Raw genomic sequence first — 14,234 nt, 5'->3', positions numbered from 1 at the left:
GCATCTCTTTCAATAGCTTAGTCAGTATAGGGTCTAACATACATGTTGTTGATTTTTATGATTTAACAAGTTTAGACAATTCTTCCTCTCCTAAAGCAGTAAATGAATTGATTTTTTCCTCAGGGACACTACAATGCACTGTCTGACGCGATACTGTAGTAGGTTGCATGGTTATAATTTTCTCTCTAATATTATTAATCTTGCAAGTAAAGAAGTTCATAAAGTCATTACTGCTGTGCTCTTTGGAAACATCAGAAGTTGAAGCTTTATTTCTTGTTAATTTAGCAACTGTATCAAATAAATACCTAGGGTTGTGTTTATTTTCTTCTGAAAAGTTTTGAAAAATAGGCAGATCTAGCAGTTTTTAAGGCCTTTCTTTACTCAATCATTCTCTCCACGAAATGCGAAATACTTCTAGTTTTGTTTTCTTCCAGCTGCGCTCCATTTTTCTGGCTGCTACTTTTAGGGCCCGAGTGTGCTCATTGTACCATGGCATTGGATTAATTTCCTTAATTTTTTTTAAACGCAAAGGAGCAACTGAGTCTAATGTACTGGAAAAGACAGAGGCAATAGTTTCTGTTGCAGCATCGAGGTCTTCTAAGCTGTCTGGTATGCTAAGGTGATGAAACTGATCAGGAAGATTATTTATAAAGCGATTTTTAATGGTAGAAGTGATGGTTCTACCATATTTATGGCAGGGAGGCAGTTTAGCCGCCTTGACTAAATGTAGTATACACGAAACTAGATAATGATCTGAGATGTCATCACTCTGCTGCAGAATTTGAACAGCATCAATATCGATTCCATGTGACAATATTAGATCTAAAGTATGATTACGACAATGAGTGGGTCCTGACACGTGTTGTCTAACACCAATAGAGTTAAGAATATCTGCAAATGCCAATCCTAATGCGTCTTTTTTATTATCTACATGGATATTAAAATCACCAACAACAAGGACTTTATCTGCAGCTAGTTCTAACTCCGATAGAAAATCAGCAAATTCTTTGATAAAGTCTGTATGGTGTCCTGGTGGTGTGTATACAGTAGCCAGCACAAATGTCAACTTAAATAATGTTAAGTAAGGTACCATCATTTTGAAGGAATTATATTTGAAAGACCTTTGACTAATACTGTAAATATTACTATAAATTACAGCAACACCTCCCCCTTTGCCTTTCTGATGAGGATTGTGTCGATAATCATAACCTTGAGGGCTAGACTCATTTAAAGTAATGTAATCGTCCGGTTTTAGCCAAGTTTCTGTCAAACACAGCACATCTAGATTATTATCTTTGATAATATCATTTACAATAAGTGATTTTGAAGAAAGGGATCTAATATTTAACAACCCAAGTTTTATCATTTGTTTAGCATTATTATCTCTATTTTTTTATTTGTTGAACATCAATTAAATTTTCACCATTAAATGGGTTTGGAAGTTTTTTGTTTTTACTAATTCGGGGTACAGACACAGTCTCTATGTGATAATATCTAGGTGAAAGAGTTTCTATGTGTTGGGAATTATCTGACTTCTGTAACGTGAGGCAGCTAGCAGACGGTCGGTTTAGCCGGTATGTCTGCTTCCTGACCTGGACCCCAGTTTGTCATGTTTCAGTTCTAAGACTATGTGCCATATTACTAGAGAGAAGAGCAGCACCATCCTGGGAGGGATGAATACCATCTCTTTTCAACAGGTCAGGTCTGCCCCAAAAACTTTTCCAATTCTCTATGAAACCTATATTATTTTGCGGACACCATTTGGACAGCCAGCCATTGAGTGATGATAATCTGCTAACTATCTCATCACTCCGATGAACAGGAAAGGGGCCAGAGCAAATTACTTCTCCTGACATTGTACTTGCAAGTTCACGCACCTCTTTAATGTTAATTTTAGTGATCTCCGACTGGCGAAGTCGAACATCATTAGTGCCGATGTGAATAATAATTTTAGAGTATTTACTATTAGCATTAGCCAGCACTTTTAAATTTGCTTTGATGTCAGGTGCTCTGGCTCCCAGCAAACATGTGACTATGGTGGCTGGTGTCTCTATTTTCATGTTCCGTGTAATAGAATCGCCAATAACTAGGGCACTTTCAGCAGGATTCTCAGTGGGTGTTTCACTGAGTGGGGAGAACCTGTTTGATGTTCTTATTGGAACGGAAGAGTGGTGTTTTCCGCGGCTAGGCCTCCTCACCGTTACCCAAGTGCCCTGCTGCGCGGGCTCTACAGCCGGAACCGAACAATGTACAGAGTTCACTAAGCTAGTCGCATCCAAAACAGTATCTGAAGCCCTTGCATTCTTACTATCCTCGATTAAAGTTTGGATGCGTGTCTCTAATTCTGAGATTCTCTCTGTCAGCCTGACTATTTCCCTACATTTATGACATGTAAATCCCTTGTCGCTGACAGAGAGAGCTATGCTGAACATGTGGCAAATGGAACAGGATATAACACTGGGAGAGGATGACATGACTCACCGTGTTTGTAGACTGATCCGAGTTACCACAGCTGTTTGATGAACGCGTTGAAAAAGGAGCGCGCGAGAGACTGATGACAAGTTAACAAGCTAGCGAGATGCAAACGCGTTGTAACAGCGATTTAGATTCAAAGATTACAAGCTAGCAATGTCAGATTAATGTGGCAGGCAATATTACATATAAGGTAATAATAAAATAAGCAACAATGAATAAAAGTAAGAGATTCAAAACAAAGCTATACGGACTTAAAGACGCAAACTAATCTGAGCAGCGAGGCAGACAGGAGCAATCGAGCACCTTACTGCCAGATTCTGGAAGATGAATTCTTCAAACAGTGGTACAAGAGGATGTGTTGCTGGTCCTTCAAGAGTCACTCTCAATTTGTCTGTCTATAAAGCCTATAAAAAAGTCAGTCTTCATATATTTCACAACACTTCAGCTTGTGATTCTTATTAAGTGGGGGTAATTTTTTAGGATTCTTTACCTAACCTAAGTCTCTGAGATCCTGACACCTTGCACTTCTGGAGACTCCAGGTAGGTTGCAGTTCTAGAAAATGGTGGCACTGGAGACTAAAGGGTTCCTGATGGTTTCACACTTAATTCTTCACCTTCATTCTTAATTCTTTTGCAGTTAATGTGTCTTTTCTTCTCCACCTGTTTTTGTCTGACCCTGCTGACCCAATGAGCATTTCACTGTCCAATGGTCAAGCCTTAACTGCAATTTCTAGTATTTCATTAGTATTGCATCCTTCTCATGGGCATTTAATAATTTTTGACTTTTCAGTCTGAGGTAAATCTCTTTTTTGGCTCATTTTATCTATAAAAGAAAACCTGCCTAATAATTCTGCACACCTGAATATATGACATTTTTCACTTCCAGCCTTCATGAACAATTGTATATCACTTATAAATGATTAAATACAAAATTAATAGTAGTTGTTATTAGATTGATGTGGTTTGGAATTGGTAAAATGTGCTTGGAAAAAAAGTATGATCAGAAAATCAACTTGCATAATAATTCTGTACATGGTGTTGTAGAGGAAATAAAGTCTTTACACATTACACACACAGAACAAACATGTAATAATAGTCACTGTCTTACGCACAAACTGTTTGTCCACCCATCAGAATAAACCACATTCCTTCTAGATCTATGTAACTCAAACCACAGAAGCAGCTTTCACTTTGACTCACAAACAGAGGTGTTAGAATCACTGTGAACTGAGTGGACCACATTTTACTCTTAAAACACACTGGAATCTTTTTTTTTTGGTGTGGGGGGTAGGGAGAGGGGGCTTCTGATCTCTCACATTTCACAGAAACAACCTGACCCAGTGCCTGTTCTTGCTCTCTTTGTTTTCAAAGGTTTGCACTTCTCTAATATGACAAAAAGCAGAAACATGACTTTTGAATGTCAGTGTGGTTTTCACAGAGGGGGAATGTTTGCTGAAAAACCGCTGAAGCACCATAAAATCAAAACTAATCTGGGCCGCGGTTCCCAAAAGCATTGTAAGCCTAGATCATAGTAGCCAAGGTAGATTGTTTCTTGTCACATTTCATTAAAAAAAAAAAAAGAAAAAGAAAAAGAAAAAGAAAGAAAGAACAAGAAATAAAAAGAAATTCAAATACATGCTCTAAACACATTGTCAGCTTTGCAAAACCACTTTAATTCTAACATAATATTCTTTATTAAAATAATTCCATAACTATTGAAGAGTGGTGTAACTATAGGTAGTTAAAGGTGTATTATTTTCTAACTGTTCTCTGAATAAGCGAACTCGTTTTAAATATGCATCTCTCATTGTTAAACCACATCCTGTAAGAAGCATGTGTCGGACTATACAAAGCTACATAGTTTCTCAGCAGTGACATGCACAAACCTGAGGCGTTTGGGGGGCGGATGGACCAAAAAGCGCACAAAAAAAGTAATGCATATAGTAATATATAGTAGTATACAGTAAATGTGTTTTGTTTTTTTTTCCCCAGGCTGCAAAAGTGTATTGTGAGTGATGCTCAATGGATGCGTTTTGCTTTTTACTAACTACTTTTACTTTTCGGTAACAGCGTTCAGTGCACCTACATACAGACAAGTACTCATGAGATCATGAGATGCAGCTTATTAAATCAAATCATTTAAACACATTCAGTTCAGAGTACAATTGTTGATTAGGAAATCACAATTTTAAAAGAAAAAAATAGAATGTGTTGTGTTTCATATTTTACAACATCATTTTGCAGTTTTTAGCAACAAATCAATGTCCCTATAGCAACTTCACAGGAAAATGAGCTGGTAACACTGGATGCATAATTTCCCCAAAACATACCATAAAACTTAAAAACATTAAAAATTATCATTAAATAAACAACTGTTTGCCGGATACGGGCCACAATGCCACTTGTCAGCCAAGATCAAAGAAAATAAAGTCAAATTGGTATTTAAGTAAAGCTGGTAATGCTGTTTGTGGAGTTGTTTAATCCCCCTCTGCTGAGATCTTGAGAGACTTGTATTCTATTATCTTCAGTTGATTTTCATCTAAGGATATGGCTGTGAGTCAGTTGTAGTTCTTGTGTTTCTTTTTTTTCTGTTCTTGTTGTTTCTCTTTTCTTCAGTGATTCTGCTTGTTAACAGCAGGTGTTCATCACTAATGCTCAATCATCACTCAGTTAATCACTTATAATGAATGCAACACAATAGATTTCTTTTATTTTTCTATTTTTTTTAATGAAGACATTTATTGACAGATATTATACATTTAGGAATACATTCAATTGAATTACAACTCGCCAAAGCTAACATTAGATTTATTTCTTACCACTGAACTGCACAATATAGCAGGAAAATCTTCAGCCCTGTCTATATTTTAATAAACATGAATGTAATAATACAGTAAAGACAACAAAATGCAAAAATCTACATTTAGGTAGCTACTGTGCTGCAAGGCCAAATCAGTAAGTTACACATTTATGAACAACTTGTGTGCAAATCAGCTCTGTGATAACCTATTTAAAAAGAACATATATAAAACATTTTTTTTTTTTTTTTATTTGACCTAAAGCAATGTTATATAATACAGTATACTATACAAATTCAATAAAACATGGGAACCAATACAAGCTATAATTACATAAATAAAAAACAAATATTTTTTTCCTTTTCTTAGACATGGCATCATTTCTGTGATTGGGTGAGTTGATGATGGCATGGGTAATAATAAATGTCAGAAAAATGTACCGATGATGAACAAACAAAACATGATAGGGAAAACTGTAAGAAGAATAATAGGACTAATCAGAGGTGCTTTTGTGACGTATTTGCTCTCCTGTCCTATCACACTCTTCGGGATTTGATGTCATAAATCAGTACAGTAACAGTAGCCACACCCACCAGGACAGAGATGACCAATCGGATCACATCTTCAGTAAAACTGTGGACACGGTCTGAGTAGAGAAGACAAACTTCTTAGTCTTATCTATTTACTCTTATTTTTTTTACTCTAACTGATTTTTACACAGACTTTAAGACTTAGTACTCCAGTTAACCAAAACAAAAAAATGAGACAAAAGCTTGTCAGGGTTGGGAATGGAGAATCAGTTCTTATTCAGTACCGGCTCCAAAAGAAAAGGAAGGAAAAAAACCGAAATGAATCATTTGACTTTCTATCAGTGACTTATGACTATCGGTTTCGTTAATGCGCCTCTATCTGCATCCTGAGCAGCTTTGTGATATTGAGCTAAAGTTTTTGCATTCCATACTCCTTTGCAGATAGACCCCAGAGATGAATGAAAGGGTTTGGAACAGCATGGTTTGAGTAAATTATGATATCTTCATCTTAGGTGAACTAACACTAACCAAATCACTGTGCACACTTTGTCTGGCACTGAGTCAGAGATAGACGCACTCAGCGCTTGTCATATATAACAACTGTGCAGTTTTTTTTTCCAACAACATAATGTTTATCTTAGATTTCATTTAAATACATGTAATACTAGCAAAAAAAGAAAAAAAAAATCATATTTAGTTTGTAAAATGAGACACTGATGTCTATGAAAGCGGCAATTAAAACTCTTCTAATTTGACAATGTGTTTTATTCACATCAGAAACAGCATTGTGTAGGTAACTAAACAGTTTAGTCTATTCTTCTCCTAGTTCACCGGCCACTTACTTTCATCTCTTTCGGTAGAAGTGGATGAATTTGTGTGTTGTAAATCTGATAACTCTGATTCTCTGCACTGAACAGCAAACTATTACCTGGCGTCGTCGATTACCCGTTATCATCTAACTAACATTATCATTATAAAAGTGTTTAAAAGACAAAATACAATCACTAACACATATTTGAGAATCGTAATATCAGATAGCGTATTTCACAATATAGTTAAATAAGACAATTGTTCAAGCTCAAAATCCAAGAGGTTTATTTTCTTCAAAAGGACTCTATGTAACTTTGAATATTGAAGACAATGGACAAAATTAAGACTCTTGATCACATTTTTGTTATGCAGTTCAAAGTAAAATAAATAAATATTTTTTAAATGTCTCACTTTATTCTATTCAATATTACTTTTGTGCAGAGTAAAATATTGGGGTGTGGGGAGCCTGAGATCCTGACTTTGTTTGGGGCCCCCAAAATGGTAAACCTGCCCCTGCACTTGAGCACACAGCACTCCCATTTTCCATCTTCATTAGTATAAAAGTCTTAATATGTTATTAGACAGAACTGTTAAACAAAAAAAGTAAACTGTATATGAAAAAGTATTATAGTGTTTGTTGTTTGGTTGATGCCCAATGTCGCTAGCTGAGCAGAAATACATAATCATGTTTCTCTTGATCCCTTCAAAGTCACGTTGGATTTCCTCTTTAGCATTAAGGTTGAGAAGTGCCTGGATGTCGGCATTGGTCCATATATTGCTGTTTTCCATGCTCACAGAGTAAAAACTGTGTTTACACTGCTTTTTAAAAATGGCGGGTGCCAGTGTTTCACTTGCGTTCGGCCAGGCAACATACACTTTACATCACTGGTAGTTCCTATAGTGCTAGGTTAGACCCTATGTTACAGGCCTACCCCTTTTCCCTTTGTCTCTCTTGTTGTGAGATTGCAGGGACAGAGGCTCCTCCTTGATGGACGGGACTCCTTTGCTGATTATGAGCCGCACCTGTGGCGCTCTGTTTAAGAGGCTAATGGATTTTGGCTCACTCTCTCTCATTTTTGTTTTGTGTTCTCAGTTCAAGAGTGAGTTCTTGAGATTTTGGGTTCCCATTTTGTTTCCACAACTCCACAAACCCTGTTTTTTTGTTGTTGTATTGTCCTTTTTTTTATTCTGTAATATTTTGACCTTAGACATGATTTGTTTAACATTAAGTTAACGTATATTTTCTTTATTGAAACCCATTTTGTGAAGTGTCCTCTTTATGTTGTGACTTTGAGCCATGTTGTAACACAAATTGGAGCCTCATCCGCAATCAAATTATAATTTGAAGTTGGGGTTTTATTTGTTGTTTTGCAAGATTTTTTTTAGATTGAGTGGAGTGTGGAAAAGGTTCACTGATATTGGATTGTCAGAGGACTCTGGTTAGGTAGAACGGTCCAGCTGGGTTGCTAGTCAATCCTTCCAATGGAGCACTGTTTGTTTTGTTGTTTAGTTTTGTTAGTTTGTTATTTTTTTCCCAATTTTCCACAATCGGAGCATGTTTCATGAAGTTACGAGCCAAAACATGACAAAAAAATGCTGCATCGGTTTATTATTTACATATGGGCCTTGCGGGGCTTCACATACAAAAACTCGCTCAAGTTTAGTCAAAGCCAAAAACAATTATGCCTGTTGTATTCTACTCCACAAGACCTTTCAACCCACGTAAATATTAATACTGCAAATAACTGCAATTCCAGGTTTCAAACAGAGATGGCGACAAAGAGGCAAAACTTACGGACTGCAGTTTTAAATAAACTTATATTTCCTTTATTGGGTCGTAACACCCTACTCTGAAGTAGGAGCTCATTTAGTTCCCCAAAAGGTGTTCCTGTAACTAAAATCAATCCCAGTTCCTGTGGTATGAACAAAAAAAGAAAAAAGCAGCTGCCAATAGTTATAGGAACTATGAAAAGGTTCCTCTGGTGTCAAAGCCCCTAACACTTTGATGTAATGCCGCATAGACTATTAGGTAGTGGTCTGCTATGCAGCTTGTATCAGATAACCATCAAGTCCCACACTTTTTTTCCCCTACCTGAGTAACAGAAGCATTGCAATCATCTGCATTTGTGTATAATATGTTACTGGTCTTACTGAGTTATATGTATCTGACTTGAGTTGTGTCTATAAAACAATAAATGATCCGAGAAGGAAACAAATAATCATTCACACTTACGAATACAAGAACTTTTCTGTGGCTGACAGAAATCAGAAATGTTGAGATGTTGAGCCTGGTCACTGATGGGATTGTTGATCACACAGCTGTAGGTGTTGTTATCCTGATATTCCACCTCCAGATGTAAAGAGATGGTGGTGTTGAGCTCTGGGATACTGATGGAGGAGAGTAAACTGTTTTCTTTGTACCAGGAGAGAGTCACCTGTGTCACATTCATCACTGAACACAGCAACACACATCTGGAGCTTGATGGTCTTTCAGATGATGGAGAGTAGCTGGTGATGACAGGAATGGAGAGAGAAGCTGGAACATGAGAGAGAGAGAGAGAGAGTGATATTGATATTGTCTGAGATTGAATGCAGTGAGAGTTTGTGAAGTCATTTAGTACATATCTTTCTACACATACCTTCACTCTAGGGGTCAAACAACTAAAAATCATAATATGTTTAATAATTCTTGTAGCACGTCATTCTAAAGTAAAGGATTTGGATGTTTATTGGTGCTCTTTTATATGTTCATGACATTAATTAATTAGGAGTCATTTACAGTGTGTAGATCTGAAACCATTAGGCTCACACAATTTCAAGGTCATTTTTGTAGATTTCACATCTGGAAGAGAGGCGAATGTGCTTTTTTTTTGTGCGTACCTTTGTTCTAACTTTGATCAAATTTAAGACGGTTTCTGTGCAACAAATTCCTTTCAAAGAAGGGAAATTGTTAAAAAGAAATGAACAGCATCTGAAATGAAGGAGTGAGTGGGGGTGAGGTAAGCCTGTTTTCACTTCAGCTGTAATCTAGGAAAGGAGAAATGAGACAGAATGTAAAACTCAATGATGACTTTGCTATAAAGAAAAAAAAAAAAAAAGTGGTCTAGTTTGACTAAAAAAAAACATAATTTACCACTTTATTTACTAAAATATTGACCTGAAGTTCAGTAGGGGGAGAACCACGAGTTTCAGACCTGGTTTAGATCAGGATCAACTGTTGCACAACGCTCGGTATAAACTTTCTCTGTCAACTCAGGTTTAATCCAGAGTTTGCAAAGCGTGTGCACCTGAAAGTGTGACACGTGCAGCAAACAGCCAATCACACGGAACAAGGAGAACGTCAGTTTGATTCACTTCTCTTCTGAAGGTTAAGAGATCGTTATGAAAAATATGAAATTAAACGCATTTACAAAGCAGGAATAAACACTGATGCAGTGAAAGTTTGAGAAGGCAGCTGAAAAAAAATAAATGACTGTGAATCAAACAAATAGGCCAAATAATTAATATAGTTACACAAAGAGCTCAAAAGAATACATGTAAGCTTAATCTATTTAAAAGCTTATATTATGCATGTATTATATTTATTTTAATTTAAAAGCAAAGTTTAATATTGTCAATTAATATAATAGGCCTAATTATATGAATATGTCATGAATTATTCATAATTTTAATTTATTTAATATAAATATAATGAATAATTAACAGCAAATGTTGAGCAATTTTGTCTCTAAAATGTTTTCACTATAAACTGATTTATACACTTACTCATAGCTGATTGGCTGAGTTTGGGTTTGTGATCTCTAACCCAGAATAAAACCTGCTCCAGAGCACGTTAGCCGTGTAGCGTAACTTACTATAGCAATGAAACCCGCTAAACACCAATCCACCTTCATGAGCCCGAAAAACCAGAGTTTGCGCAAACTAATCTTGAACTTACCTGGGTAGCAACTGAAACCGGCTTTGTGCAACAGGCCACAGAAGTTGTTCCGTCAACTCGGTTTGGATAATATTGTTTTGTAGATAAAGTGGTAATTGTGCAAAAAAAAGAAAAAAAAAAGCATTTGTGTCACTTCAAAAAACTGAGGTGAAACCTCTGGATTCCTGTGGATTACTTTAATGATGTCTTTACTACCTTTCTGGACATTGAATGTGTAAGTTGCTTGCCAATGGATGGACAGAAAGTTCTCAGATTTGATCAAAAGTATCTTAATTTGTGTTCCGAAGATGAATGAAGGTCTTATGGGTGTGAAACGACATGAGGGTGAGTAATCATTGAAAGATTCCTTTAAAATGCATTTAAAGGGTTAGTTCACCCAAAAATGAAAATTCTGTCATTAATTACTCACCCTCATGTCGTTTTACACCCGTAAGACCTTCGTTGATCTTCGGAACACAAATTAAGATATTTTTGATGAAATCCAATGGCTCCGTGAGGCCTACATAAGGAGCAATGACATTTCCTCTCTCAAGATCCATTAATGTACTAAAAACACATTTAAATCAGTTCATGTGAGTACAGTGGTTCAATATTAATATTATAAAGCGACGAGAATATTTTTGGTGCGCCAAAAAAAACAAAATAACGACTTATTTAGTGATGGCCGATTTCAAAACACTGCTTCAGGAAGATTCGGAGCGTTATGAATCAGCGTGTCGAATCATGATTTGGATCGTATGTCAAACCGCCAAACTGCTGAAATCACGTGACTTTGGCGCTCCGAACTGCGGATTCGACATGCTGATTCATTATGCTCCAAATCTTCCTGAAGCAGTGTTTTGAAATCGGCCATCACTAAATAATTAATTTTTTTTTTTTTTTTTTTTGGCGCACCAAAAATATTCTCGTCGCTTTATAATATTAATATTGAACCACTGTACTCACATGAACTGATTTAAATATGTTTTTAGTACCTTTATGGATCTTGAGAGAGGAAATGTCATTGCTCCCTATGTAGGCCTCACTGAGCCATCGGATTTCAACAAAAATATCTCAATTTGCATTCCGAAGATGAACGAAGGTCTTACGGGTCTGGAACGGCATGAGCGTGAGCAATAAATGACAGAATTTTCATTTTTGGGTGAACTAACCCTTTAAGATTTTGCCAAAGAGACATTTAACGTCTGCACACAAAAGATTATTGAGAGAATTTTGTTGCTGCTACAGCCAGTTTGGTTTCAAATCATCTAAGGTTTTGTCTGGCAGGCTCTGAAGATCATCTGAGTGAAATCTGATGAGAATTGTGGACAATTTGTAGGAGGAGTAGCAAAACGAACAGTCCAATTAGCTCAGGATTTTCATTAAATAATACATTACATTTTTTTATACATTACATACACCCTCTATAGTGGGAGGTTCATATTACCCCACCTCAAATAGATAAAAAAAAACCTTAAAATATTATTGCAGGTATTGAGACAGAGACATTACAGTGTAATGCTGTACTCACCATAGACAGTAACGCTAAAAGTCTTGCTTGAGACCCTGTTTTCAGAGACGATTTCTATTTTATACGGTCCAGAGTGTTCTGTGCTGGTGTTTGTGATGGTCAGAGATGCAGTCTGATTGTCCAGATGCAGTCTGTCTCTGAATCTCCCATCAACACTGTCATGAAAAATCTCATGATGTGCTCTGCTGATTTTAGCTAAGTGTGTGTCTTTAGGTCCAAAAGTCCAGAGAATCAGATCATTGCTCTGTATTTCAGTAACATCCGTGTGTAGAGTGACCGAATCTCCCTCCATCACTTCTTCTGACTTCATGTCATCCATCTTAACAGCAGACACACCTTGAGAACAAGCAGAAACACTTTGTTAGTAAGTAGTTTTTATACAGTAATTTCATAGATATCATTGTATATTTATTTAGTTAGTCATTTTCAATGTTGTCATATTAAAAACTGAACTTACCAACCAGGTGCCACAAACACAAACAGAAAAAAACAAATGTGTGAGACATTTTCTTCAACAGTTCACAGAATACTAAAATAATAACACTCCACAAGTCTGAACATCCAGCTCTGCGTCCTTAATCCAGTTCCACATCTCTCTGAGAAAACCTGTCTCTAAACAACTGGAGATGCAGTTCCTTGTTTGGCAGTGAAGTTGTGTGCAGAAGTCTGAGCACCTCAGCGTGGGTGTGTTAGTGTGTGTTTCATAACCATCTTGTGTCAAGGCTTGTGAGAAATAGAAATAAACACCTGCATTGTTGACCACGTTCAAACCACAAACACTATTTTTAATTGTATGAATACAGACTGCAAAACAGTTCATAATGTAAATAAGTTGTAGGACAAAATAAGCAACTGTAATGTTATGATTTGATACTTTATAATAAATATGAAATACTCAAGAATCCTCTGTTTGATATCTCATTCCATTTATTAAATTAAGCATTTATTGAATCATCACATTAACATTATGCAAACACTTACTGTGCTGAATGAAAACTAATCTGTGGTCAGGTTTACTTTCACCTTTCATTTGTCTCTCTCTCTCTCTGAAACTCAGTAGTTCCTTATCAGCTCGTTTCTGCCCTCAGGAGGACAATGATGGAAACTACAAACAAGAACAAAACATTACTGTGTTTTCATCATAAACATGGAACAAGCTACCAGATGCTAACAGAATGGAAAAGGTTCCAGCTATAAAGCTCAACACAGCGAATGTTTCAAGCGGTTTCCTCAAAGCACACCTGATGTAACTAATAAAGGGCTTCATTAGTTGAGCTAGAACACATGAAGTACCTGAACTGGTTAGTGGTTTGTTGACTGTCACGTTTGACTGCATGTTAGAAATATGGCTAAGTCAATTGAATGGTCCAAAACATTAACCCTTTGACGCGTACGATCACACCGGTGTGATTAGAACATTCAGCGCCTCACGTGATCAACTGCCAAATTCAAATTTAAACTTACGTGCGAAAGGGTTAAGATAAGAGATCATCGCACTTCACAAACAAGGAACAGGATACAAAAAAAGTTAGCGAAGGCAATGAATGTTCCTTGAGACACCATTGGAAGATTGGAAGAAGTCCTGGAAGATTCTACAGTGGCCGTCACAGTCACCCCATGTTCATCCATCTTAAAACACACGACAAGCAACCAATTTCAAAATCAAATATTATAATGTATTTTAACTTTGGTTAAGTGTTACTGAAAATGTTGTTTAAAATACAGTAGTCAACATTTGAAGTGGATCAAAAAAGTTCATCAAAGTTGCCCTAAGAAGAAAGTTTTAGGACAACTTTGATGAAAGGTTTTGATCCATTTCAAATGTTGACTACTATAGTGAGCAGGACAGCTATCTATGGCATGTCATGTAAATTGTCCATGTTCAAACCTGGTGCGTTTCTTATTCTCCTCATTTTATGGCATTGAGAGTAATCTGCGCTTCCAGCTATATGCAAACAGCTGATGCTCAGCAATGGCCCAGTGTCTGCAAAGAGAACGTTTTAACAATGGCCCAGTGACCGCCATGCAAATGAGAAAATGATTTTTTATCAGACTTGTATCCTACTCTGATGCCAATCTTGCAAATTACTGATGAAGAGGAACTTATGATAGACCTGTTTACATTGTCTTCAAGCTTCCATAGTCCATGAAGGACACTCAAAATTGTTGATCTC

At 36.5% G+C, this 14,234-nt stretch overlaps 2 protein-coding genes across 4 annotated transcripts in view; both read right to left on the bottom strand.

Moving 5' to 3' along the window:
- Positions 1–14,234, bottom strand: part of LOC127509938 (gastrula zinc finger protein XlCGF52.1-like) — a 316,344-nt gene that overhangs the window by 75,135 nt on the left and 226,975 nt on the right. The window lies entirely within an intron of this gene.
- Positions 5,178–12,774, bottom strand: LOC127510024 (SLAM family member 5-like). Its single transcript, XM_051889509.1, has 4 exons — positions 12,518–12,774; positions 12,061–12,396; positions 8,847–9,149; positions 5,178–5,919 (listed from the first exon to the last, which is right to left on the bottom strand). The coding sequence occupies exons 1-4, from the start codon at positions 12,564–12,566 to the stop codon at positions 5,810–5,812; spliced, it is 798 nt and encodes a 265-aa protein (XP_051745469.1). The 5' UTR covers positions 12,567–12,774; the 3' UTR covers positions 5,178–5,809.

The sequence above is a fragment of the Ctenopharyngodon idella genome, chromosome 3 (genome assembly GCF_019924925.1).
Source record: "Ctenopharyngodon idella isolate HZGC_01 chromosome 3, HZGC01, whole genome shotgun sequence".
In the NCBI taxonomy this organism is placed as follows: Eukaryota; Metazoa; Chordata; class Actinopteri; order Cypriniformes; family Xenocyprididae; genus Ctenopharyngodon; species Ctenopharyngodon idella.
The sequence above is the reverse complement of the archived record's forward strand: the minus strand, read 5'-3'. Positions and strand labels throughout refer to the sequence as shown.